Here is a 27,460-nt window from a genome sequence, read left to right on the forward strand (position 1 = left end):
AGGACAGAAGATTGGAAGTGGGCTCCAAGCTGACAGTGCAAGCACGATGCGGGGCTCTACCTCTGGAACCAGGAGATCATGACCTGAGCTGAAGTCAGACAGTCATCTGACTGAGCCACCTGGGTGCCCCAATCATATAGTCTTTAAGCCTGCAAATCGGTGCTCTGGAATTCTTAGATGCATACATGTGGAAAGGAAACATGAGTGGCTGCGTGGAGTGTCTAAGGTGCCAGGATTTGGGGTTTATATTGTACTTCAACTTACACTGCTCCACGTGTGGTAAATCCTTCATTCTACTATTCCTTTGGGAGCTGAGCTCCTCCTTCCTTACTGGAGCACTGTGACTGACAGCCAAGCTGAAAGAGGCTCAGCCCCTATTTATCAGAAGACCCTTTGTGAATGGTCTCCATGTCTCCTGAGAGCTGCCAGGGAATGGTTTTCTTCTCCCATGGTGCATGCAAGGATGTGCAAAATGAGGAGAGAAGGCGTAGGCTCCGTGCTTCCCCTTGCCTGTTCCTGCTTGTCCTTTCAGGAGCTGAGTCTCTGCCCTGAAACAGGAAATCAGAATGTGCAGATGCCAAAGGCATGGCCCTGTGACCTAGCAAACGGAGGCAATAGGTCTCGGTTCCCTGTGAAAGTGCTAGACCTGCTACAAACTTACCCAATGACATAGAGCAACTTGAACCAAGAAAACAGGACGTGGAGAATGTAGCATTTACTTATATTTTCTGATTATCTTTTGCTTTTGAATTTGGATAGATCACGTTGCTGAGTGTCACTGCCCTCATCTCCAAGAGAGTAAGTTCACCCTTTGATCTTTAAAGATCTTTCCTGCTCTGACAGTTTATGAATCTAACACTCAGGATCCTCAGAATCCCTTGGGGAAGACAGGAGATGGACAGGAATATTTAGAGTGTTAGTTAGGATGACAAAGCCAGGTATCCATTGAGAGGTCCGACACTCTTGGGAGATCAGAAGAGGAAGATCCACTCCTGTCTGAGGAAACGGGAGGTTTGTAGGAAGAGACGATACTACATTTAACCTATTTTTTTTTCTATTTCTAATTTTTCTAAATAGAGAAGCAATTTTTGCTCGTTATAGGAAATTTAGAAATCACAGAAGGTTGAAAGCAAGGAAAAACATTTATTCCACATATCCATCCTGCCAGCCAGCCATCCAGCCATCCAACGATTTGACTACCTATTATGTGCAGACTGTCTTTCTAGGCACCGGAGAGATTGCAGAAAAACAAATACGCAAAGTTCTTTTTCTTGTGCGATTCATTTTTCAGGCCAGGGTGAGTGAAGTCACGGAAGTAAAGAATCCCATAAATTCCATGAGATAATTTCTGCAGGTGACAAGTGCCAGGAAAGTAAAGGTGGTTGTGGTGGCGACGTGGTGGTTGGGGAGGGGGTTGGGTTGTGGTCGTGGGAGGCCTTTTTGATGAGACCTCACTCATGAACCCACCGCTCAGCATTAGCCACTAATTCCTGGTGGGTTTCCTTTCTCTGCATATTTCCTTTCGTGGATGCTTTTTGCTCACCCACCACTCCTCACACCCCCCGCCTTTTGAAAAGATGCTTCTTCGCAGCCCCCACTTCATTACTCTTTATAACTGGGACCTCCCCATGCATTGTCATAACGTGTGCAGTGAGAAAACTTGTTTCCCTAATTTTGAAAGAGATCAATAAAAACAAATTAAAACCGAGGATTAGAGGTGCCTTTTTGCCACATTATTTTTCTGAGAACAAAAGATGTAGTGATCTCATCGTTATGTCTCCAGAGGTCTCTAACCATAATATAAAGCCATTTAGTGCAGCTTAACATGGTAATAACTCACTGCTTTTCTGCCCTTACTCCGGGGGACCACAGGGAGGGAGAAAAAGCAGGTACATAAAGGGGTAGTGATGAGTGAGAAAAGCCCACATCTCCTCATTAGAAGAAACTATAAATTCTATCTGGCTTGGCAGTCCATTTTAAGATGGGACTTTTCTGGGAGAAAGCAGGAGAGGATCAGCACCATAGGGGGACTGTGTGCCTCCCTGGAAAATGGGGAGATGAGATGGGTGGGCGGTGAAGAGGAGGAAAGAAGCTAATGTTTGAAGACCAGGTGCTGCCTTTAGGAGTGTTTGCACCTTGGGAGAATCAGGAAAGGCTGCCCTGCTTTAGATTTCAAGCAATTGAAAGAGATAATCCCATTGAGTAAGAGAGTCTTCCTCCAGGAGTCCCCGAGTTAACCAGAGGACTGTTGGATAGATGAGTTCAGGAAGCACACTACTTCTCTCTCTCAAGACTCTTGTGGGCTACATGAAACATTGTATATAAAACCTCTAGTTCAGTGAGAAAGACCAGGGTCTAGCATTGCAGTTAGAAACATAGGCCCCAGGGGCACCTGGGAGTCTCAGTAGGGCTTAGGTTGACTTGGGCTTAGGGCGTGATCTTGGAGTTCGTGAGTTCGAGCCCCTCATCTGGCCCTGTGCTGACAGCTTAGAGCCTGGAGCCTGCTTCAGCCTGTGTCACCCTCTCTCTCTGCCCCTCCCCTGCTTGTGCTCTGTCTCCCTCTCCCCATCTCCCTCCCTCCCTTCCCCCCCTCTCTCTCTCAAAAATAAACATTAAAATTTTTTTAATTAAGAACAAACAAACAAAAAAGAAAAACATAGGCCCTGGAGTCAACACCACTGATTTCATATCCTAGCTGAGAACCCTCTCTGAGCACTTGTCTCCTCATCTGTAACATTAGCATTTTAATACCTACCTTATAGGGCGGCTGTGAGGATGAAATGAGATGATTCAGATACAGTGCTTAGTACAGAACCTAGAGCTTACATGGCAACCCTAAAAATTCTCCTAACCTCTTCCTTTTGCAAATGAGCCAACCAAGTCCTAGAGTAGAGTCACTAAAAGCATAGACTTAGTTGACAAATCTGCATTTAAATGTCAGCTCTGCCATTTTGCTGGGTACATGATGTAGTTACTGCTTCTAGGCGCTCGGTGCTTTCCTCTATACAAGGGGACATTGAGACTTGTAACTGTGAGAAGTAAATGTGACTTAGGCCAAGTGCTTTGTCAAGTGCCTGATATGCAGAATTTAAAACTTTATGGGAAATGGATGACCATTCACAAATTATGGTTGTCATGGTGGCCGTGACCATCATTCTGGGTGGAAGCTAGTGAATTGCCAAATTAGGAGATTCATCTATTTAAGCAGAATAGTATTGGGGCTCCTGGGTGGCTCAGTCAGTTAAGTGTCTGACTTCAGCTCAGGTCCAGATCTCATGGTTCGTGAGTTCGAGCCCCACATCGGGCTCTGTGCTGAGAGCTTAGAGCCTGGAGCCTACTTTGGATTTTGTGTCTCCCTCTCTCTCTGCCACTCCCCTGCTCACGGTCTGTCTGTCTCTCTCCCTCCTAAAAATAAACAAACATTAAAAAAATTTAAGCAGAATGGCATCAAGTAGGCTAAAAGCAGAGATGGTGAAGATCTGAAAAATATAATTGATAAACTCCAAGCTTATTGGCAAATTAATATTAAGTAATTTTAATGTGTAGAACTGTGCACCCAAAAACAGAAAACACATTTTTGAGTGCATGCAAAATAATTGTAAAAATAGATGGTATTAGGTCATAAAAGAAGCCCAGTTAAATTCTAAAGAATCTGTATCAATACAGACTATGTCTCCCGCCTGTTCTATAATAAAATCCAACATAATAACTAAAGGACAGCTTTTAAAACCATGTGAGTTTGACAACTAAGTAACATATTACTAAATAGTATGGGTTAAAAAGGAAATCGTGAAGAATCATGAATGAATAATAATGAAAGCAGGGTGTGTCTCTGTTCTAGAACAGAGCTAAAACAACACTTTTTTTAAATGATTGTTTATTTTTGAGAGAGAGTGAGACAGAATGTGAGCAGGGGAGGGGCAGAGAGAAAGGGAGACACAGAATCCAAAACAGGCTCCAGGCTCTGAGCTGTGAGCCCAGAGCCCAACACGGGGCTCGAACCCACGAACACTGAGATCATGACCTGAGCTGAAGTCCAACGCTCAACTGACTGAGCCACCCAGACGCCCAGACCTAAAACAACACTTAATAGAAAGTCTGGAGCTTTCAGTTCATTTGCTGGAAAACCAAAGTTAAAAACAAATGAGCTGGATATTCAGATGGAAAAAAAAAATCCATGAAAAGATGTTCAGCATCATTAGCCATGAGGGAAATGCAAATGAAAACCATGAGACCTCACCGCACACCTTTCCGAATGGCTCATCTGAACAGTAGTGAGAGCACCAAAGGCTGGTGAGAAGGTGAAGAAGCTGGATCTCTCCTACGCGACTCGTGGGAGTATGAAACCGTCTACCTGCTGTAGAAAATACTTTGTCCGTTTGTAAAACTACAGATGAGCTTACCGTATGATCTGGCAATTGTACTCATGGGCATTTATCCCAGAGAAGTGAAAACGTATCAGCACAGAAATTTGCCCGTGAATGCCCATAGCAGATTTGTTCCTAATAACCCCAAATTGGAAACTACCCACATGTCCTTCAGTGGGTAAATAATTAAGCAAACCATGGGCCACCCAGACCACGAAATACCATCTGACAACAAAGAAGAACAAACTATTGAGAGAGGCGACAAATGGGATGTAGTCAAGGGAATTATACTGAGTGAAAAAGGAAATCACAAAATGTTACATACTGGATAGTTTCATTGATCCACCAGTCTTGAAATCATAAACTGGTAGAAACACATTGGTGGCTGCCGGGGGTTTCGGGCGGTGGGGAGGAGAAGGCGATCTGTCGAGAAAGGGGTAGCAGGAGGGAGCCTTATGCTGGAACAGTTCCGTACCTTAATTGCAGTGGTTTTTACATGAAGCCACACACTTGATAAAATGGCATAAAATCACACACACTCACGGATGAGTGCATTTACAAGTCTGAATAAACTCTGGATTTTGCCAACATCCATTTCCTATTTACGATATTGTACTAGAGTCACGTGAGTTGTTAATTTAGGAGTGGCGAGATGAAGGGTACATAGGACTTTCCAGGCATTTCTTTGCAAGTTCTTGTGAGTCTATAATTATTTTAAATGTTAAAAAATGAGCTAAACATTCAACTTAATACCAGGGGGAAAAAATAAGAAGAAGGAAATTGATAAAATAAGGATCAATATTAATTGAATGGAGAGGAGTTTAAAAGAATGGATGATGATTCTTTGAAAAGAATACTAAAAAAACAAAGCAGACCAATAAGAAACATGTGATAAACACAAATATTTTTCTAGAAAAAGAATATAATGAACTATGTGCTATTAAATTTGAAACTTTACATTGTGTAGATAAAATTAGAGAAAGACATAAAAGGACAAAATTGACATGAGGCGAAAGAGGACGTTGATATCGACCAATAAGATGAAAGAAAATGGAATGCTCGTCAAGGCCTTCCTCCTCAAAAAAGCCAGGCCTGCATGGTTAAAGAGTGAGTTCTACCAGACCTTTAAAGAATACTTTAATTTGTGCTGTTTATTTTTGAAGATAAAATAATGTGTGGCTCCTTTTGTGAAGTTACTGGACTCTGGACACCAAAATAAGATAAGAATATAAGTAAAGAAAAATATCGGCTCATTTCATATATAAATATATAGAAATTGTCTCCTAACACATATTAGCTAATGAACCCAAGACTGTTTTACAGAAATAATAATCAGATTCATATGGGGCTTATCCCAGGAGTGAACTTTTCCCAATATTAGTGTAATTTACTACATTAATATACTAAAGGATAAAAATCACATGATGGTTTCGGTCTGTGAGACACGGAATTTAATAAAGTTGCTACCAATTTGTGATGATTTTGTTTAAACTGAGCAAAGTAGGAAAGGGAGACATTTTTAAACTGCCAGAGTTTACAAGCCCAAATCCTACAGCAAACATTATATTTAATATGGTGCAGTCCTTTCCAGATCAGGAAGACAAAAATGTCCACTATCACAGCTGCTATTTAACATAATGCTGGAGTTGTTGGCCCACAGTTTAAGGAAAGAAAAAGAAATAAGACATGTAAGGATTGTAAAGGAAGGAATAAAACTCATGATTTGTAGTTGATATGGTAATCCTCCCAGAAATCAGTGTGTGTGTGTGTGTGTGTGTGTGTGTGTGTGTGTGTGTGTGTACAGTGAGAAATAAGAGATTTCACCAAGGTTGCTAGATAGACCATCAACTTAACAAAAATTTATAGCAAGACTCTATACCAGCATTAATGAATTAGAAAATCTAATTTGAAGCAGTTGTAATACAAATTATCAAATATTTAGGATTTAGCTAGCCCAAGAACTACAAAAATCTCAATGGAGAAAAATTGAAAACTAATAAAAGACCTGAAAGAAGATCTGAATAAATGGAGAAACAGTCCATGCTCATGGATGGGATGATACTATTACACAAATGGAATTTCTTCCCAAATTTGCCCATAAATTTAACGCAGTGTCAATAAAAATAACCTGTTGGATTTTTAAGGGACTTGATAAACTTTCTGTAAAATGTGTATAGAGGAATAAAAATCCACAGCAGTCAGCATTGAGGTATTAAAAGAGAGGACTTGCCCTATCAGGTATAAATACATGGTATATACTCTAAAGCCATTTGGTGAAAACGCTGTGGTATCCGAGCTATAACAGGCACATGGGCCGAAAAAACACAAGTGTGAGCTCAGGAATCAACCCGTGTGTGTACAGCAACTTCAGGCCTGATAAAGGCAGCGCTACAGATCAACTGAACAGACTATTTGGTAAATGCTTCGGAGAAGAATTTTTTCACTATGTGGCGGAAAATGAAACTGAATCTCAACCTAATACCTCACACCAAGATAGTGGAGCCCAGAAGACCAAAGATGTCCGTGCGAGAGAGAAATCTATAAAGTTAGAAGATTGAAGAACACTTTGTAACCCAGCTTTGCGCAAGGACTTCTCCAGATCCTGACTTTCCCTGGGAAGGGAGTGGAGGACAGGGAGACCCGTGCTGCGTGCCATGCCCCCCAGCAGCCAAGCAGAGTCCCAGCCCATGCAGCAGCTGGGCGGTGCCTGAAAACCATGCTGGATGAAGTACCACACACTGAGCTAACACAGTACCATGTATCTAAATGAAAGCGGCACAGGCAACCGTATACGTTTTCTAAGAAGACAAAGTAAACACATTAGACTGGCTGTGGTAGAGGAGTGGGGAATGGGGAGGAAAGGGAGTAAGGAAACAAAGTCAGGATAGGCTGGCTAGGTGTGCTCAAGTAACAACCCAAAATTCTCAGTGGCTTAACCCCAAACAGAAGTGCATGCCCCTCTCTCTGTCTCCCTCCTTCCTCCCTCTCTTCCTCCCTCTCTTCCTCCCTCTCTTCCTCCCTCTCTTCCTCCCTCTCTTCCTCCCTCTCTTCCTCCTCTCCCTCACTCTCCTCTCCTTCCTCCCCACCCCCCCACCTCCTTCCTTCCTCCCTTCCTCTTCTCCCCACCCCATTTCCCCTCTCCCCTCTCCTTCTCTCCCTCTCCGCCTCTCCCTCTCCCCCTCCCCCCTCCCTTTCCTCTTCTCCCTCTCTCCCTCTCCCCTTCCCCTTCTCCCTCTCCCCTTCTCCCTCTCCCCTTCTCCCTCTCCCCTTCTCCCCTTCTCCCTCTCCCCTTCTCCCACTCTCCCCCTCTTTCTCCTCTTCTCCCTCTCTCTCCCTCTCTGACCATGGGGATGACCAGAGGGTGACTCCTCCCTCAAGATTTCAGGATCCCAGGTTGAAAGAGGCTTCACTGCAATAGGTGCTTTGATGTAGGAGAAAGTGAGACAGACCAGTCACACGTGGGGTTTAAGGATACCCCGAAGGGGCGCCTGGGTGGCTCAGTCGATTAAGCCTCCGACTTCAGCTCAGGTCATGATCTTGCGGTCTGTGAGTTCGAGCCCTGCGTCGGGCTCTGTGCTGACCGCTCAGAGCCTGGAGCCTGTTTCAGATTCTGTGTCTCCCTCTCTCTGACCCTCCCCCGTTCATGCTCTGTCTCTCTCTGTCTCAAAAATAAATAAACTTTAAAAAAATTTTTTAAAAAAAGGATACCCTGGAAGTGACATTTTCTTCTCATGTATCCCTGGGCAAAATAAGTCCTGTGGACACACCTAACTTGAAAGAAACTGCAAAGTGTAACCTGATTGTATGCCTGGGATGTGGGAGATACGGTAGATGCTATGTCCTTCATTTGGGAGAACATTTTTAAATAAAATTATTTAAAATTTTTGTTGATTTCAGCGCATCAAAAATAAAGAGTTTTTATTTATCACAGATCACTGTGAACAGAATTAACAGGGGAAAAAACCCAAAATATGAAAAGTCCTCCAAATGAGTATATAATTGAGCAAAGGATATGAAAGGGAGTTTACAAAGGTGAAAACTAAGGCTAATGACTATATGAAGAAATGACCAAGCCCATTAGTATTAGAGAAATGTAAATTAAAATAATAATGGAAAAAATACTTGGTACCCCTCATATTGGCAAAGTTTTTTTTTTTTTTTAACTGGGTAAGGCTAAATGTTGCCATGGATGTGAGTCCACAGGAACCTTTCCACACAGCTAAATTTGGTGTAGCTATTCTGGAAGCAATGGGAGGGCTTTGTTGAATTAAGTTTACATATACCCTATAAGTCAGTGCTCCTGTTCCTAAGAATGTATCCCCTGAAGAAATGTAAACAGATCTGGAAGGGGATATGTCTGAGGATGTCTGCTGTAGCACAGTCTCTGATCGGGATGAATTAGAAACCAACTGTGTGTCTGTCAGTGAGGAGTAAATGGATAGACTGTGAAGCATGGGCACAGTGTATGGTTGGGACCAACAGACACAGCCACGCGAACGGGTCTGAAGCAGTGTACTGAGTGATGCAAAGGTAGAGATAGAGCACGTTGCAGCATACGTAACTGTTGTGCATGCGTATATAGCATTACATGCATTTTGTAAGAGTTCATTTAAGCAAAGGAACCTGTGAAACCTGCAGTGTGTGCTTATGGAGAAAGGCACGGAGAGTGAGGAGTGTGGAGAACAAAATATAAAAATGAGCAGAACAGTAGTTGAGGGTTGTATTTCTTATTGCTGCTTTAACAAATCAACACAGAGTCAGTTGCTTAAACCAACACATATTTATTATCCCAGAGGTCAGAAGTCTGAACTAGGTCTAGAAGCACCTGGGTGGCTCAGTCACTGAAGCATCTGATGCTTGGTTTGGGCTCAGGTCATGATCTCAGGGTTCATGAGTTTGAGCTCTGCATCAGGCTTTGCACAAAGCCTGCTTGGGATTCTCTCTCGCTCTCGCTCTCGCTCTCGCTCTCTCCCCCTCTCTCTCCCCCCCTCTCTCCCCCCCTCTCTCTCCCCCTCTCTCTCTCCCCCTCTCTCTCTCTCCCCCTCTCTCTCTCCCCCTCTCTCTCTCCCCCTCTCTCTCTCCCCCTCTCTCTCTCCCCCTCTCTCTCTCCCCCTCTCTCCCCCTCTCCCCCTCTCCCCCCTCTCCCTCCCTGTCTCCCTCCCTGTCTCCCTCCCTGTCTCCCTCCGCCCCTCCCTGGCTCGCTCACTCTCTCTCTCAAAATAAATGAATAAAAAAAAATATTTAAAGTAGTTCTGTAGGTCTGTGTTCCTTCTGTAGTTTTTGGAGGAGAAGCTGCTCCCTTCCCTTTTCTGATTTCTAGAGGCTTTCTGCATTCCTTGCCTTGTGAACCCCTCCTCTATTTTCAAAGGCAACAAGATAGCATTACCCGTCCTCCTCTCTGACCTGCTTCTCTCTTTTATGTACCCTTGTGAGTTCATGGAGGCCACTCAGAAAATCCATGATAACCTTCCTTAATTTCAAAATCCTTAATTTAATTGCATCCACAACTGTTTCCTTTGCCATGAAAAATAATATATTCCCAGGTTCCAGGTATTAGGACATGGACATCTTTGGGGAGAAGGGAATTATCTTGCATGTCACAGCAGTTTGGGCTTGGTGCATAGGAGAGCAGGGTGTGTGGAGGGCTGTGCTCTGAACCAACACTGGGGAGGTGAGGGCAGGAGTGACTCATCTGGCCAGAGTAGTTGTTAGATCAGAAAGTTCATATTGAGATTGAGAAGAACTTCAGATGAAGTCCCTGTGAGACTTCTGCCCCTCTTTCCCAGGGACACAGCATATAATAGCCCAAAACCAGGTAGAGCAGGCAAGTACCCACCCCTTGTGGTCTCAGCAGAATCGTCTGGCTGCCCTGAGACCCGACTCAAAATTAGACTGTCCTCCCATCAGGGGACCAAGCCTGTGTGATGTGAACAAGTGCTGACTGGTCCTCATGTGAATCGGAACATAAACTGATACTGATCTGTGATATTGGGTTATCATTTCCTCCCACCCCCACTTTCCTACTGTAGGAGGCCTGGCACACTGTTCTTGGGCTTGCCCACGTGACTTGCTTTGGCCAATATAGAATTAGTGGATGTGACATGAGGGAGGCCTTACCAGCTCTTGCATGGCCTGTCTTGGCTCTGATGCATCCATCAGGGAAACAACATACCCTGAGCAGCTGCTGTCGCTTCATCTTGGGCCCTAGAATAAACACACAGGAGGCAGATCTGAGCACAAGGCACAGCCTGGGGCCAAGCCGCCTGACTGAGCCCAGCCTGGATCAAACAGGCAGATGCATGAGGTCATGGATAAATGCTTGTTGTCAGCCAGTGACTCTGGGGGCCATTTGTTACACAGCAATACCCTATTAACATATGAGCACTATAATTTTTTTCCAACTGCAGATGACTCCTAAGAGGTAGGTGTCCTGAGCTCTACTTTACATATTATAAAACCAGGTTCAGAAAGGGTTCAAATTATTTGTTCGAAGTCACACAGTTTGTAAACAAATTGTGGTGGTCAGGAGAGAGAAAGTGTGAAACATCAGGCATGTGAGCAAAGCTCTTTGCAGTTGGAGGAGAGATGTGAAGTGGAGAGGGGCTGGTGACTGGTGACCCTGCCCATCACATTTTGCAGAGGGCAGCCTTGAAGGGTAAGTCAAAGTTGAAAGTCAAGGGGAGGGATAGCGACCTCCTCACAGTTCTGATGGGAAGGATAATCCTTTGCTGGCTGTGTGAGAGCCTGTGCTTGGAGTGTGGCTTACAGTGTCATGGCCATGGGCCACTGCTGTTACAGCGGTCAGCCAGGAAATACGGACTGTGCCCGGTAGGCCAGCATCTTTGCCGAGAGGTGCTCTCAGTGAGTGGGGGTGCTCCACCAGTGAGGGAGGCAGGCAGCCAGCCAGGTAAATGGGTCTTCCAGCTACTGCCCCGTCGTGCTCCCTCTTCTACTAGGGTTTTCTTGGTGGTGCTTTGCTCCAAAGTGATTGGAATAGACAGCTTTTGCTTTGTCGTATGCCCTTTCTCAATGCCTACGTAAGTCCCAAATGAGACCCGACAGAGAATGAACCTCCTTCAACTGACAGTGGTTTTTGTTTGAAAATTTTCCTTCAATTTAATTCTCCTCTTGTACATTTCAAAGAATAAAGCCTTGGACATCATAAAAAAAGCTTGGTAGGCATTTCTGGGCCTGCTGACACAGCAGGCCTCTTCAAGGCCCAGCAGCCCTGAGTAGTGTCTATAGATTAATGCTATTCCGTAGGAGATCAAGAATGTCCTGGGGTGGGGGTTTCTCAGCTGGGAGCAGCCTTGGCTTTTTGAAAAGTCCCAAATCTGAATAGAAAAAGTCAACCTGTCCAACTGCAAAGAAAGGTGGTAGTTCTGGGAGAGAGGGACTAACAGTGCATTCAGGAGATACTGCTTTTGTTGATTTGTTTTACCTATCCTAGAAACAATTTGATTTACATGTATCAGCATCACACGATGGCATATTAGCTGCAGGGAAGACTGTTTCCTGATTCCAGTGCCCATTTCATTCATAGCCGCGCTGATGCAGTGTTCAGAATGTTGAATGCCTCGCCTGGACCCAGCACTCAGTGGCTTTTGACCCTCAGAATGCTTCAGATTTCCATCTTTCTCCAGCTTTTCCTATTATTTGCTCCCTTATTTTTTTTTAATTTTATTTATTTATTTTTGTAAATAGACCAGGTAGACTTGCCATGAATTCAGTGTGAACTGAAGTGAAGCCCAGAAGACATTATAGGCTCACTGTCTCCTCCCTCCCACCCTGAAACTCTTTTCCTCTCTGGAAACCAAAACCATGTAATTTAGAAATTGCTTCTCTCTTTCCAACCCGATTTCCTCTGCCACAAAAGTCATTTTTAAACATTCTGAAGCTTTTATTTTCAGGCTGCAATCATGTGCCTGTGTCCATTTAATTCTTCCTGGTGCCTGAGCACCTGAGCGGTCACGGTGCAGCACCCTGCCCCCAGGTTTAGCCAGCAGTCCGGGTGGCTGCATCTGGATGGGGCCCCAAGGGACGGCCGGGCTCTGGGCCACTGCTGGGAAGTACAGTGCCACCAGCTAGGACATCAGGTTGTGGTCAGGCGGTATCCAGGCAGAATGGAGCACTGGGGGAGATGGGATGAGGACATGGAATGTTCATGAAGTCTAGGCAGTAGGGCCCTGCATCTGTCAAGGCCTAGTTAGCACATAAATCACACCTCTGATTTTAACAGAGAGGACTGCTTGTAAGGAATTGTTCTCTCTCATGGTTCTCAAACTGCACTGAGGGCAGCCTGGGACACCACAGTGAACTCAGAAAGGTATCACATGAGGACATTTAGATTTTAATCTTTTTTTTATGGGGGGGGTTAAAATATATCGAATTTATTTACACCCACAAGTGCATAATGATGCTTTAAAATTTTAAACTAATTGGTCACTATTGGAAGATGTTAGAGAACTCAATTTACTCTTTATTTTTAAAATGTACTTTTAAATTTTTTTCATTTTTATTTTATTTCTTTGAATTCGAGTTAATTAACATATAGTATAGAATTGGTTTCAGGAGTAGAGTTTAGTGAGTCATCACTTACATCTAACATCCAGTGCTCATCCCAACAAGTGCCCTCCTTAATGCCCATCACCCATCTAGCCCATGCACCCACCCATCACCCCTCAGTTTCTCCGCAGTATTTAAGAGTCTCTTATGGTTTGCCTCCCTCTCTGTTTTTATCTTACTTTTCTTTCCATTCCCCTATGTTCACCTGTTTTGTTTCTTAACTTCCACATATGAGTGAAATCATGATATTTATCTTTCTCTGACTGACTTATTTCACATGAAACACAGCATCGTTTGTCTGACACTGCACAAACTATTAAGCAGAGGTGGTCCAAAGTTTCAGCCTTAGACTGAGCTACACTCCTTTTGATGCTGTTGTATCTTTGCAAAGCTCGGCTTCCAGTAGCTGGTATGATGAGAAGCAAGTATTGCACAAGTCACCCTGGAGCAGGAAACAAGAGTGGCTTGTTCAGTGTTCAACAGATGCATGCATCCCATTAGTAAGTAATTGTGGTTATTTAAGAGTGACATTACAATATTTTTTGTCTTTTGATTTGTGTGTACTGTTTTCTCAAACTGCTATTAAGTTAGGATATAAATACTTATGAAGTTGCATGGACGAATAAATAAAACTGTGAGGTGTTTCTTTGGTGAGGAGCTCTTTGAAAAATTGTCAAAACCGCAAGAGCACTGTGAACCGAGCAAGTTTAGAAACCTCTGGTTAACGGTATATGAAGAAGTGGCCAGAACACTGAAAAGGTACAAAGGGAACATGAAGGTATTATACCAGTGTAGGAGCAATGGTGGGAAGTAGGCACCGCTAGGCTGGACAGAACCAAGAGAATGGGCTGGAATCATAACCATCTAAAAGACGGGAAGACAGAGCATTTTTTGGCACGTGCTGGCATCTCTGAGGTATTGCAGTGAGGCTGGCTCTTTAATTGCTGGAGAAGCTGTAAACCACACCTAACCCCTGCAGCACACTTCACTCCCAGGAGGGTGGGGGTGGGGTGAAGGAGCCAGCCTGCTCTCCCTTCCCTAGCCTCACCGTCTCCCTCTGTCGCCCCCTATGGGCTGGGACTAGCATGCAGCCAAATGGGGGAGCAGGGATCCTATCCCCAGCAGCACCAAACAGTATAGGAGTGTTGGGAGCAAGGGACACTCGCTCGGGACACAGCCCAGTGTTCTGGGGTTGCAGCTGCCATGCTCACTCTGGGCCTGAGGTCCTCCTGGAAGCTCCGGTTCCCCATCCATGCCCCAAGCTGCTTAGCTGTAGGACTGACAGCATAGGGCTTTGGAGGAGCCCTCGTCTCACCCTGTTTTCCATCCTGGTCTCGTTCACTGGGTCTTTCTGTGGGAGGACATGAAGCAGCACCCCTCATCCACCTGTGGGTGAGATAAGCGTTTGAGAGCAAGTTTTCCCAGAACAGTGAGGCCTGGACAATCCGTGGAAGCTGGGAGAACAGTAGGAGTAGAGAGAGGAGGGAGGAGTGACAACCTTCAGTCACCCGTCAGCTCTTTAGAACCCTGCTTCCCTGACTGCCATTTTCACCAGGCTGCCCCTCCTCCGTTCCCTTTAAAGCACTTAACTACGGTGTGCACTTTTGTCAGCCCACACGTCTGACTGCCCGTGTGGTCGTATCCGTCTGTCTCTCCTAGTGATCTTAAGCTCAGGAGAGGCAGGGACTGTGTCTATTTTTGTCACGGCTGTATGCCACCCCATAGGTGCTCCATAAGTATCGTAAGCTAAATTGTGTCTACAAAGACTTTAGTGTAAATGGAGAGATCACGGAGCGGCTAGCGGGACCCGAAATCAAAGTCACGTGTTAGGCACAAGTCTTCCTGCACCCCCCAGTCTCCCTTCCCCACTTGCTTTTCCTCTAGAGCACTTACTGCTAGCTGACATTCTGTATAATTTTATGATGATCTCACATGTTATATAACCACCCCCTCACTCCCCCGCACTAGAACATAATCCCCTTAAGGGCAGAGAGGATTTTTGTCTGTTTAGCTCACTCTTACATCATGTACAATGCCTTGTACATGGTAGGAGCTCAGAAATGTTTATTAAAAGAATGAGTTTGCCCATTGCTTTACTTTTGGCAAAGAATACCCCTATCACGCTGTTACAGCTGCCTCAGTTGTTACTCTCACTTCTTAGGAATGGTATGAGGGACTGTTACAATGCTTAACATCTAGACTGGCCTAACTCGTCACTGTGTAGGGGTGTGCACGTGTGCGGGATGGCGGGGGGATCACTGTTCTCATCCTCATGACCGTTTTCTCCTTTGTTCTTGTCTCCTGAACTTTAAATGTGCTGCCTCCTTTGCCTGGGGTTTAATCTTCTCTCTCTGTAGCCCCCCTCCCCCATCCCCCCATACCTTGAACCTTTACCTGGTTAAATTGTCTTCCTCATTTGCCCAAGGCTCCCTCTTTCAAGACAACCTTCTTGGCTTCTAGACTGTATGTTACATTGTTGGTGATTTAGTCTCAAATATCTAACAGTGGAATGTTGTGGGTGAGTTCTGCGTTAAACTATAGTTACAAGTCAAAGTTAAACTATAGTTACAAGTCAAACCCGGGGCTTTCAGCCTTCCAGTCAGCGGGCCATGGAAGGTCTGCTGGTTTCCCTGTCAAGAAGCTGCTACTTCAGAGACCATGCTACATTGCCCAGGTGTTTCTGATACCATAGCTTGATCAACCCTCATTTTGTTAATGAGCCTATGAAATGTCAGAAATTGCTCGTTGTGGTTAAAATCAGAGACCTGTTGCCTAGCTTAATAATATTATGAGTGGACTCTAATTGCTGAAATTGAAGGTATTCAAAATATGTGAGTTGGCCAAAATATTTTTAAAGCTCTTTCCAGACATACATAATGAAGAAGCACCCAGTAAGACTTCTAGCCTTTAACCTTAGGGATGATTGATTCCTAACCAGTCCTGGTTACCCATTGGATAAGGAGGATTCCGGGTTTCCTAATGTGACTGTAATGGTAATTGATTTTGCCCCTGGAACAGAAGCAGGCAAACTAGAGCTCTGGTGTTGGCTGTTTTTGCAAATAAACTTTTATTGAAACAGCCACGCCCATCTGTATGCGTATGGTCTGTCTGCCTAAAAAATGTTTGCCAACTTCTGCAAGGACAGATTTCTGAGACTTCATTGCACTTTACAGAATAGATGGTTTGACCTGTTCTGTGTCTGCTTGCTAATAAACATTTGTGTAATAAGTGGTCATTGACATAGTAGAATTTGGCCTGAGGCTTGCTTTTATTATAACCTAATAATGCAGTTGTGGGGAGAATCATTAACCTTCACTCACCTCACATTTCTTTGGTGGTTTCTGGTGTCTATGAGAAAGGATGTAAGGATTGTGCACGAATCATGATTAAATAGGCTCAGATGAGTTTCTAGTATGAGGCTGTGTCTTTCTGCCTTGTGCTACCTGGAAAGCAGCACTTCCCCTGCAAGAAGGTGATCCAAGAGGCGCCTGGGTGGCTCAGTCGCTCAAGTGTCCACCTCTTGGTTTTGTCTCAGGTCATGATCTCAAGGTCAGGGGATTGAACCCCGCGTTGGGGTCTGTGCTGGGCATGGAAACTGCTTAAAGTACACCCCCCCCCTGCCCTTTCTCTCTCTCAAAAAAAGGGTGCTTCAGTCTTCGTCATTCCATTCCTCACACTTGGGTCTGCATCTCCTTTTAGAGCATGAGTCTCATGGGAAAGTACCTGTCTTACTCTCATGCATCCCTCACACCTGTCCCATCGCAAAGGTTCCATATGTGTTGCAGAAATAAGGAATAGATACAGCAGCATCTGCACATGCATTAATGGGAGCTTGGCAGCTCCAAACCACAGTTGGTTAAAAGCATGAAGCCATGGGAACTAGGCCAGTAACCTACAGAACTCCTATCTCTATGCCTCCTCTACCTGCCTCCCTTCTGGCGGTGGGAGCTGCCTTTGAGGGAATACAGCCATGTCAAGTACCATCCAAGAGCTTGGTGGAGGCTGTCTCCTTAGTTCCCCTTCTCTGAAAGGCAGAGTATCACCCATGTTTTACGCATGAAAAACTGCAGCATGGATGCAGATGAAACAGTGATTTGCTTTAGGTCCAGGTGTTAGCAGAGCCAGTGTTGTTTTCATTATGCCGTAGAGTCTCCAGTGCTCGAGTAGTTTTTCATTAATTAATGAGCCAGTGAACACATAAATGAATTACCTTCTTTATTTCATCGCTACAAGAGGATAGCAACTGAATCACCTTCTCACTGGTAACCTATTCCAGTGGTGCGGGATTCTATTTATCAGGATAGGTAGGACCCAGTGACCCTCGATTGTGAGGGCACCAGCGTTCTCCAGTGAAGCCTCTGGCTTCCTGTCCTTGCTTCCTTTTGCAAGATGTCTGTGGTAATAAGTCAACAAATTCTTGTCCACCAAACATCAGCAATAAATTAAAGGAAGTGGTGGAAAGTAAGCAAGAGAGTGGGTTTGGATAATGCCGGAAGGAAGATGGATTTTAATTTTGTTCCTTTTACCTTTTTCTCCCTCTGTGTATCATTTCCATGCAGAAATTGCAAATTAATGGTCACATCGAAATATCTGTCAACGTATTACTGCTCTTCCAGCATCAAATTATGCCAGCAATAATGTTTCCAGCTGCCTAGGACTTCGTTGCAATTTAATTTGAAAGGAACTCGAATTGCATCTCCAAATGGATAAAAAATTAATTTTACATACAAGCTATCCACCTCCACATTTTCAGCCCCATGCCCCAAATTATCTCAATGTAGGTTCAACTTTGAACGGTACATATGTTACAGCCAAGTCCACAGGCTAAGATGAATACATAGAAAATTCATGATTTGGAAATCTGCTTTGCTGCTCTTTTTTTAATAAGATGTTCTGCCTTGATTAAGGTCATTAGGAGAGTCTACAGCTATTGCCTTTGACAGCAGGAGTGGAAGCCGGGCCCGCCTAGAACAAAAAAAAGCCTGAAATTCTGACTTACCCGCATGACTACCCTTCGCAAGTGGAGTGTAAAGAGAGCCCTGATTCACCCCTTCACCTCTTCCCCATTCCCCCCATCCCCCGCAGTGTGGAGGTCTTCAGTCATCACTTCCTCTGTGTATTTACTCATTCCTTAATTTACTTATTAAGCAGCCGTGTGTCCCAGTTATGAAAATGAAGAGATCTCGGGCTCACAAGTTAGCAGATGAGGTGAACATGAACCAAAGCTATAAACGACTCACCTGCTGTTTGATAAGGGCTATGGAGGACATGTGCTAATATGCTAAAGGAAACATGATGGAGGTATTCATTGTGCCTGGGCCAGGAGGGCTTTTGGAGGAAGTTACAAGGAAAGGCTGGTACTGGAGCTGGGCCTTGAGTGTATTGGCTAGGGATTTGCCAGTGGCCCCCCACGCAGAGGGAAGAGCATGGGCAAGAGCAGGGAGGGATGAGAGGATTCAGGATGTGGTACTCGCCTTTCCCAGCACAATATAGAGAGTGAGCAGTGGGAAGTGAGGAGAGGAATTTGGAGGTGGGAGGGTACAGGTTGCAGCTCGGGCTCAGGTATTAGGGAGAAAATGATACTTGAAGAAATAGAACTTGAGTAAGATCTAGCGTGCAAACGGGGAGAAGTGATCAGAGGTCAGGAGGACCAGCGTGCCTTCCAGAGGCAGCTGCAGGAGTGAGAAAGCTTCTGTAGGCATGAGTCAGTCACACACAGACTCACGCACACACATACACCCCGGCCCTAACCTATGCAAGAACCCAAATGAGTCTGGAGCAAGAACAAATAGAACCTTGTGGTCCTCTTCCTCCCCTTTCCTCTTACTCTGTCCCTCCCCCAAAGAGCCTCATGCACCATGGATGGAGACTTTATTCCTCATGTCCAAATTCTGTCCACTACCCTCCCCCAAACAGCCATTCTTTGGTTACCCCTTGGGCCTAGGGATGCACACACACGGGATATGGTCTGATTCTGGAAAGGCGGAACCAGGAGGTTTCCGCAGGCCCTGGAAGTGAGTTTGGGGCAGGGAATTCTGGGTTCCTGGAGCCTTGTCCAAAATAGGAAGCACAGGCACCAGGTGGATGCTTTGACCCCCTGACTCCTGCGCCGGGGAGGGCACATGCCGAAGACGGCCAGCGTGGCCTCCTTAATGCGCAAGGTTCAGGACAGGGCTCCTGTTGCCAGGTCTAAAAGCAGAGAGACAGAGTACCCAGAGGCCAAGCCACTTTGATTTTTCATCAGAGGAAGATGTCCCAGCTTTCCAGACAAACCACATTCTCTCCCCACTATTTGTCTTCCCGTAGGCCTGGAAGCTGTTACTTAAGAAGGTCATGAGTGTGGTTTTTGGTGGCAGAAACCCTAGGCCTCTACGCTTGGACATATTTACACGGGGAGTGTAAATTCAACGAAGCAATCTCCACTGCACACACAAGGCTTTCTCAGCAATTTCCAACTTGTTTGCACCGAATTGAGTGTAAACCCAAGACTGTCCCTGCTACAGGCAATTATCAGAGCAGAAGCTGGGTTTGGAGGCTGAGGTTTGGCGGGGGAGGGGTCGGATTGAAGGCATGAATGCTTCTATCATACATTTTGAAAACTAGTTTTCCTTGTGTCGGATTTCAGGACATTCTTTTGCTTGAATGCAAAAATAAACATGTCCACCTTAAAGACTCAGGGACATCGCAGAGGGGACGAAACTGGGACCGTGGAGTCAGTTCCCAAGAACTGGGTCCGAGTTCACTTCCCAAGAACAGGTCACCATCTGTTCATCTCAGTTTAATAAACATGAACTGGCCCCTCGACAGCCCCTCTACCATGTGTTGGGGTTACTGGACAAACAGAATGTGGTCCCTGGCAGCCTGGGAGGAGTGACAGATAAATGAACAAGCAGTTCCTAGAAAACATGGCACATGCTGAGTGGGCTGGACACCTGTGCGAAGTGCTGTACGAGCCCAGAGCTGGGGACTTGGCTGTGTGGCCCTGGGTAAGGCACATCCCTTCGTTGACCTGGATTTTCTATGCCAGAGAGTTGCAGGTACCTAGCCCAGAGTTACTATATGATCAGGGGCCACTGTCTTTCCCTTTCTAGAATGGTAGTTCTTGAACTTACAAAACTCTTTCACCCACACGTCTGCCAGAGGTCTTCTTGCCTTGTGCACAGGAGCTGAGCTTTCCTTGAGATTTGTAATTTCCGTGCTCTGGGGACCTCAGGGTACCAGTAACACACGTGGCCATATTTCCCAAGTCCCCTCTGTCTCTGCTCCCTGTGTTTGTTCCCAAGTGGTGTTTCATTGGACTAAGGGAGGCATGGAGATCTCAGCCCTTTCTGTGGATTTTGAGGACCTCGTTGAGCTAGGAGTCACACGGGGAACTGTCACACTGGGCTCCAGGTGTCATTCTGCCGTCTTGTTCGCCCACATCCTTTCCTGTTCAATGCCAGCAACAAGTGGAGTCATTTTTCTCTTCCTCTGAAGGCTGAGCCCAGCTGATCCCACGGCCCTGGGAATCCAGCTTCTGCTTCAAATACGCTTCTTAAGGCATTTCTGCAAGAAAGGCCATTTTCTCTAAGAGGAATGCCCACTGTTAGACAGAGGCAATTTTCTCTCTCCCTTTACAGCTCATTTTATACTCATTAACGGCCCTCTGAGATTCGCGCAATAATTTCCACTTTATAGAAGAGGAAACAGAGGCTCAGAGATGAAGTGCCCTTGCCCAAGGTCACACAGCTAGTGAGCACCAGAGTCTGGCTTCACGCCGTGCTCTGCCCGCTCCACTGTTCCCCGCGGCCTGTCTGGTGACAGTGGCATGTGCTTCAGAGGAGGCAAGTGACTTTCCCAGCGCCCTGACCTTCCCACTCTGGAGGGAGTCTCTGCTGTGTGTCAGGCTCGCACCATCCCTTGCCCTCTTTGAAAAGGCGCCTCTGCCGGCTCCTTCCTTTAAGAGGAGCAGAAAGGTGCTTTGAGCGCCTACCTGCACAGGTGAGCTGTGGGGAGGATTCTGGAGAAGCTGGAGAGCAGAGGTGCAAAGACAGGCCAGTGGGCAACTCAGCTCTGAGTGTGATGGAGTCCCGCCCCACCCTCTCCAGCGGGTCCCGGCTCCTGAGGGCCCAGCATTTCTGCCTTACAGTTCTTGGCCTCCTCCCAGCATCCTCCCCGGGTCCCTGCTGACTGCGGGGTGCCCACGTTGCTGCCTTTCCCTGGTCTCAGTGCCCCGTGGTATCCCGGTGCAGCACACGTGGAGGCACTGGACCCTCAGGGGCCTCAAACCTCAGCTGTGCACTCACTATGCAGCTTTTCAGTCATTTCCACTCACGGAGCTTGTTTTCCTCACAGACGAGACTAGAGATGCTTTCCTCACTGATGGCCATGGGGTCTACAGAATGCAGCGTCCATTGGCCTGAGACTCCCTGGGGCCCTCCTGAGTGCGTCTCTGGGTGGGGCTTGGGCTGCAGGGGCCAGCAGACCGCGCTGCTCTCACGGGGCTTACTTTCTAGTGGGCAGGGCCAACTTTTAAAAAGCTGCCACAGTGGAAAATGATGAGTATGGAAGGGAACAGTTAATAGGATGAGAAAGACACAGGCACTGTACTCTGCCCAGGGACTCAGCAAGGATGTCTTCACAGAGGAGGCAAAGTGAACAGGGAGCGAAAGCAGGAGAGACTATTGCCCGACTCCAGCAGGGAGGGGAAGACGACCCTCAGAGCCAGAGAGGTGGGAAAGGCAGGGTCCATTTCCTTTGGGGGCACACAAAGCACCTGTGCTCTCTTTCCAGACCCCCCTGGTCTTGCACGTCTTCTGACTTTGCACACTAGGCATGTGGTCAGATAGACACAAGTTCACAACCCCACGCTGCCACTTGCTGGTCTTGTTGCTGCTCTGCACACATTCCTAGACTTCTCTGGCCTCAGTTTATTCCACTGTAAAGTGGGGCTAGCAGTCAGCCCCTCCCTTCCAGAGTCACAAGATGATGCAGGTGATAGAACCCAGCACCATGGCTGCTGGCCATCAAGTAGGTGTTTTGTTTTTATTGTCTCATTTGTGCTGCAGGGGCACACTGGAGATTCCAAAAAATATTTAACGTGGGCTGTGGTACATTTAAAGTTGTTTAACAAAATGGACGAGTCTTAGATTTAAAAGGGTCTTAAATATCCCTGTACTCCTTCTAAGATGAGGTAAGAGAGCTGTGAGAGCGATTACCTGACTGGGGTGTGGCATCCGTTTTGAAGGCACACCCAGAGGAGGAGTGTCATGGGGTCCTAAGCAGGGTTGGGGGGCCTCCCTGCCAGGTGAGTTCCAGGATCTGGACTTACAGAAAGGCTCCGGCTGGACCAGGCTGGCGGGAATGCACAGACCTCCCCGGCAAGTAGCTTTTTGCTCACCCTGTGCCTGTACATTGGTTCTCACGCCATCAGGACTTGTTAAACCAGGCGACCAAACCAGATCATAACTGCCCCCCCGCACTATGGGGCCCACACTTGCACCTTCTATTCTGTGTGGGCTCAGCACAATGGACCCTTAGCAACAGCTTGTTCAATGTCACATTTTCAAAGTCACCCGTTTGCTTTTGGAACGCTGGCTCTCTTTTACACAAAGGACCTGTGAACATGAATAATTGGGCTGCATGAGTGACCGTGAACTCCTCAGTCTTTCCAGAGCCAGGCTGCTCACTGTCCCCAGCAGTGCGTGAGCAGGTCCGGACCGGTTTTCCCGGCTCCCTGACATTTCTGGGCATCCTTTTTAAAAGAAGACTGCTTTGAAGTATGTTCCTTGGCAAGGCTCTGATACAAGTCACAGGACATTTTCCCCACAGGGACAGATCCAGGAAATCAGCTTTCATTGAGTCCTGCCTTCTTTCTTACTGCTACATTGGCACAGGGGCAACCTTACCCCTAAATGCTCTGAGAGGACCGGAGGGATGATAGAATCCATCATTTTTGGAGAAGGATGCTGCCCAGCACTACCACTTAGAAGACTTTCAGAGTAGAGACAGCATACGCATCCTTATTATTTTTTCTTTTCCCACTGTTCCTATCGCTGCAAAAGAAAAACCACCATATTTTGAGTGGTTATTAAGTTCCAGGTACAATTCTAACTGCTCTGCAAGCAACATTTCATTTAGCCCCCCGCTAGCCACCAGCAAGGGTGGCTACTTGTTACTATCACCATTTTATAAATGAAATAAAAAATGGACCCAAAGAAATTACAGAATTTGGTCAAGTCCTAAAGTAGTGTGGAGGGAAGATACTGAATAAATCTCTAGTCTGTGCTTAACTACTTCCAGCTAAGATATTCAACACAAGAACTTATGGGGATGCTCATCACAAAAGAAGTTATGTTTCTGTTGTAAGAAATGCCTAAGCTTTATAGAATGAGCTGCACATGTGGGGATTTTTTTTAAGTGTTTCATTTGTTATAAACCGTTTTTTACAAAAATGCCTGCATGAAGTGTAAACAGAATATTTGTGATAAAATATGACAGTGAATGTTATATATGGGGGTCTGGGACCATATGGGGAAGGATGGCGTGGGACACAGCATTAGTGTGTGAAGTCATGACCGTATTTGCTTGCAGAATGATGTCTCTGGAGGGGCCTGTTTGGAAAGAAGTAGAGAGGAGAGAAAGGAGGTCGAGGGCTGTCATAGGAACCTAGGAAATAATGAGTTGTGTTGTCAGTGGAAAGAGGGGAAATGGCAAGAAGTCAGCGGTACCTGTGACCATGTGGACAGATTGAGTGCTGCGTGCCGAGCATGTGGCTGCATCTCCAGCCTGTACATCTCAGTGCAGTTAACCGGAGAGAGGGGACTGATTTCCCAAGGGGAGAGGATGTGGCTGGATTAAATATAAGGCAGATCAGAACTCCAGCAACCGTCTAAATTAGTGCATCCCTGGAGCGTTGTGTGTGCCATTGATGGTACCCAGGGTGGTTTTCGGGAGTACCCTGATGAACCTTCAAGAATGTAACAATTTTGTGGTGTTTTTTATTTTTGACGGTTAACGATTCTGTATGGCAAGTGTTATCTTTTAGATGCATGCATTTAAGTAAGAAAAAAAGAGTTTGATTGACAGAAAAATGTTAATTAAACTGCATGCTCTGTGGCAAAAATCATGCAGGCAGTGGCTGAGATAAGTTTGGAGGGCTATTCCCCCGTTTGAGCACGGCACCCACTGCCCGCTTCTTGACACTCTCAAAGCCCTTGTGTCTTGCACGCGTGTCTTGCAGACCCTGTGCACGGCCCGCAGAACGTGGAGATTGTGGACATCCGCGCCCGGCAGCTGACCCTGCAGTGGGAACCCTTTGGCTACGCGGTGACCCGCTGTCACAGCTACAACCTCACGGTGCAGTACCAGTACGTGTTCAACCAGCAGCAGTACGAGGCCGAAGAGGTCATCCAGACCTCGTCCCACTATACCCTGCGAGGCCTGCGCCCCTTCATGACCATCCGGCTGCGGCTCCTGCTGTCCAACCCCGAGGGCCGGGTGGAGAGTGAGGAGCTGGTGGTGCAAACAGAGGAGGACGGTGAGTGAGGGCGGCTGCCTCCTTGGAAGCGGGGTGTGCAGAACCTGTCACGGGGCCACGCCCATCAGTGATGAGGTGCTTGTTTTCCTGTTCGTTTTCCCTTTAATTTCCTCCTCTATGTCTGCCTCTTCTCCAAGGTCTTCCATGAAGACCCACATAAGCTGTGCATTGCACAACTCCAGGGGGTGCTGTTTCCATAGACACAGCTGTGCACTCAGCTTTGACCCTTCAGCACCCCCATCCCTCTTCTCACTTTACGGCACCTTCTAGGTCCAGTGTTTAACCACACCGGTGCCTCCAGAGAGGCATTGTTGAGTCGTATTAAGTGCGTTGAATCTGGGAGTCAGACAACTCTAGAATCTCCAAGAGTTACAAAAAATAATAATAATAATGCATATAAGTTACTTAGCACACACATTGGATGCACCCAGACCCAAGTACTCACCCGGATGTCCTACAGGCATCACAAATTCAAAGTATCCGAAAATGAACCAATCTCCCCTTCTGTATTGATTTCTCACTCTGTGTTCCTCCTCTCAGTGAACTACACCCAGTAAGTCAAAATAAAGACCCGAAGTCAGCCTGGGAGCCTCCATTTCACCCCCCATCACTCCCCCCGCCCCCGCCACACACACACACACACACAAGGTTCTAATGAGTCTGTGTGATTTCTCTCCCCACATGCCTCTTACCTCAAGACTCCAGGAACACAGAGCCGCGTGTAACTCCTAGAACACAGCACTTTTCCCACCCTCTGTCGTTCCGTCCTGTCCCATCCCATCCCTCCATGTCTGTGGGACAGGCTCTATTTATCTTCAACATGCTCCTTCCTCCAGGAAGCTTTCCCTGACTGCCCCAAGCTGACTTGGGTGTTCCTTCCCTGACCCCACCCCCCCCACCCTGCATTTTGCATGTAACTCCACTGCAACAGTTACCTTACTTAGGGGAGTACAGAACTTGCTGCTTCTAGGACTTCTCTAAAAAGCACTTTTCAACAGCTGTGTTTCAGTTTTCCTTCCAGCCAAGCTGTCTCTGGCCTTGTGGGGCATCTTTAGTTAGTTCCTTGGAATCACACTTGGTAGAGCTTTAAGCCACATCCAACAAAGGGGACTGTGACCTCGTCTGCAGGGCAGGTCATGCATCACTCTTGCCCCTGATCAGGGAAGGGAGCAGCCAGCATGGTTGGGGCTGGGATGCAGAGGGACGATTGGGAAGGAAATCTCAGGAAGTGTTGGCAGTCTTCACATGCAGACAGAAGGCCATGGGCACAAAGATGGTACAAAGGGGTCAGAAGGAGTGGGATCAGAGCCCTGTCATTGTCAGCCACATGAGGCAGCTACCTCCACTTGACCGAGGTGGGCCTCAGGACCTCTAGGCAGAGCCTCTTGCATGCAGTCCCACTTGGCACTCTTGTTTCACATAAGCAAGGCCAAGGACCCAGAGTGGTGGCCCCTGCTGGGGTCCAGACTCACCTCCTCAGCTGCAGTGTCCCCTAAAGACACAGAGGAAACTGCCAGCCTCTGCACATCTTGTTCCCCAATTCTCCTTTCCCCAAGTCCCATCTTACAACTGGACGTTTTTCACAGTCCACCTACTTGCAAACCCTTTGTGACCCCCCTTTTAAAGTCATCATCGCAACGACTCTTTGCAACTCCAGCAGACTGCTTTTCTGGGTAGTAGCTGCGGCGGAGACCCAGCCTCTGTCGCCTTGCCCCCACCTTCCTGCCTTGCATTGAACCTCAGTCCACTGTGGACACAGTCTCCCCTGGACCAACCTTGTCCGGTGACCTGAGGGTGTGTTTCCTGTGAACCCGTTCTCATGCAACCCCCAGTGGAGGGGTGGGCGTCTCCTCTGGGCTTCTGTCTGCAGCTCAGGATCTGCGGCCTTGGGTTGGGCTCCAGGTGAAGCTGCCGGCCCTTTCCTGGATGGCTCTGTTGTTTCAGAAACGCACAGCCTCTCCTCCAGCAGGTACAAGGATGAGCTGCAACAGAAGGTGAGCTCTGGAGGATCACCCCTGGGATGAGCTGCTTACCCTCTCAGTGCCTTGGTTTCCTCACCTGTCAGATGGAGATAGAAGTAGTGGCCACCTGATGGCTTTTTATGCTCATTGAAAGGAGTGGTACATAAAGAAACTGGAATAATGTCCAGCACATTGTAGGTTTCCAATGAATGTGGCTGCCACATTTGGGTTAAGTCACAGAAAAAAAACAATATGTCTGACAAAAGATCCCAAAGCACAAGCAACCGAGAGACCATTAATCTGCCCTAGGAATCCTCTCTAGAACTCTCGACACGCACTCCCAGTTGGTTGGTGAAAATATGACCTAGACTCTCAAGGAGTGGTGATCTGGTCAGTGCCTGATCTGAAAAGCAGAACCAGGGCAGGAAGGGAGGTTCAGGAGCAAGTTGTTGTTAAGGAGGAGCCACCACCGTTGAAACTCAGCTTGAAAATTCAAGACTCAACCTGGATGAGAGGGTTTGGCCCAGGAGCAGCTCAGGGTATGTTTTCCAGGATGCTCTTCATGCCTCAGGCTGCTTTTGGAGGATTACCTACATCTACAACAGGAAGTCCCAAGTCCCATCTTTAAGCCATGCCTCAACCTCTCCCTTTCTCCTTCCTGTCACCAGGGGTGGGGGAAAATATCACAAAGCCTTTATCAAAATAACTCGAGAGCAGCAATGCTTTGAAATTAAACTTTAATTAAGCACCATTAATAAAACATCAATTCCTGTTCTACAGAGACGTGTGGACATTATCATATTAAAAACACCAACACCCAAGACTCGGTCCTCAGTCTTAGAGCCATCCTGAGGCCCCACCTCAGGAACCACTGTGCTGAAGGAAGACCTCAGAAGATAGTAGGCCCCTCTATGTGCCAGAATCAGGTTCCCTTCCTCCTCAGGAGGAAAGAAGCACCCATTCCGTTGCTGGGAGCTCATTCACCTCAAGGACAAACCGGATAGATCATGGCTCTGGTTGATTAAGTGAAACCCCTCTCACAGAGGCAA

At 46.7% G+C, this 27,460-nt stretch overlaps 1 protein-coding gene and 1 long non-coding RNA gene across 15 annotated transcripts in view; one reads left to right on the forward strand and one right to left on the reverse strand.

Moving 5' to 3' along the window:
- The window catches only part of PTPRT (protein tyrosine phosphatase receptor type T), a 1,064,810-nt gene that overhangs the window by 629,894 nt on the left and 407,456 nt on the right, over nucleotides 1–27,460 (forward strand). For all 14 annotated transcript variants that reach the window (XM_023251232.2, XM_023251237.2, XM_023251233.2 and 11 more), the window contains exon 8: nucleotides 24,154–24,450. In XM_023251232.2, coding sequence (XP_023107000.1) covers nucleotides 24,154–24,450 — 297 coding nt within the window. The remainder of the gene's footprint in view (nucleotides 1–24,153; nucleotides 24,451–27,460) is intronic.
- LOC109497992 lies at nucleotides 19,698–25,535 on the reverse strand. Its single transcript, XR_002154508.3, has 4 exons — nucleotides 25,386–25,535; nucleotides 24,896–24,994; nucleotides 22,820–22,966; nucleotides 19,698–20,477 (listed from the first exon to the last, which is right to left on the reverse strand). It is a non-coding gene; the product is annotated as an uncharacterized LOC109497992 (long non-coding RNA).

The sequence above is a fragment of the Felis catus genome, chromosome A3 (genome assembly GCF_018350175.1).
Source record: "Felis catus isolate Fca126 chromosome A3, F.catus_Fca126_mat1.0, whole genome shotgun sequence".
Classification (NCBI taxonomy): Eukaryota; Metazoa; Chordata; class Mammalia; order Carnivora; family Felidae; genus Felis; species Felis catus.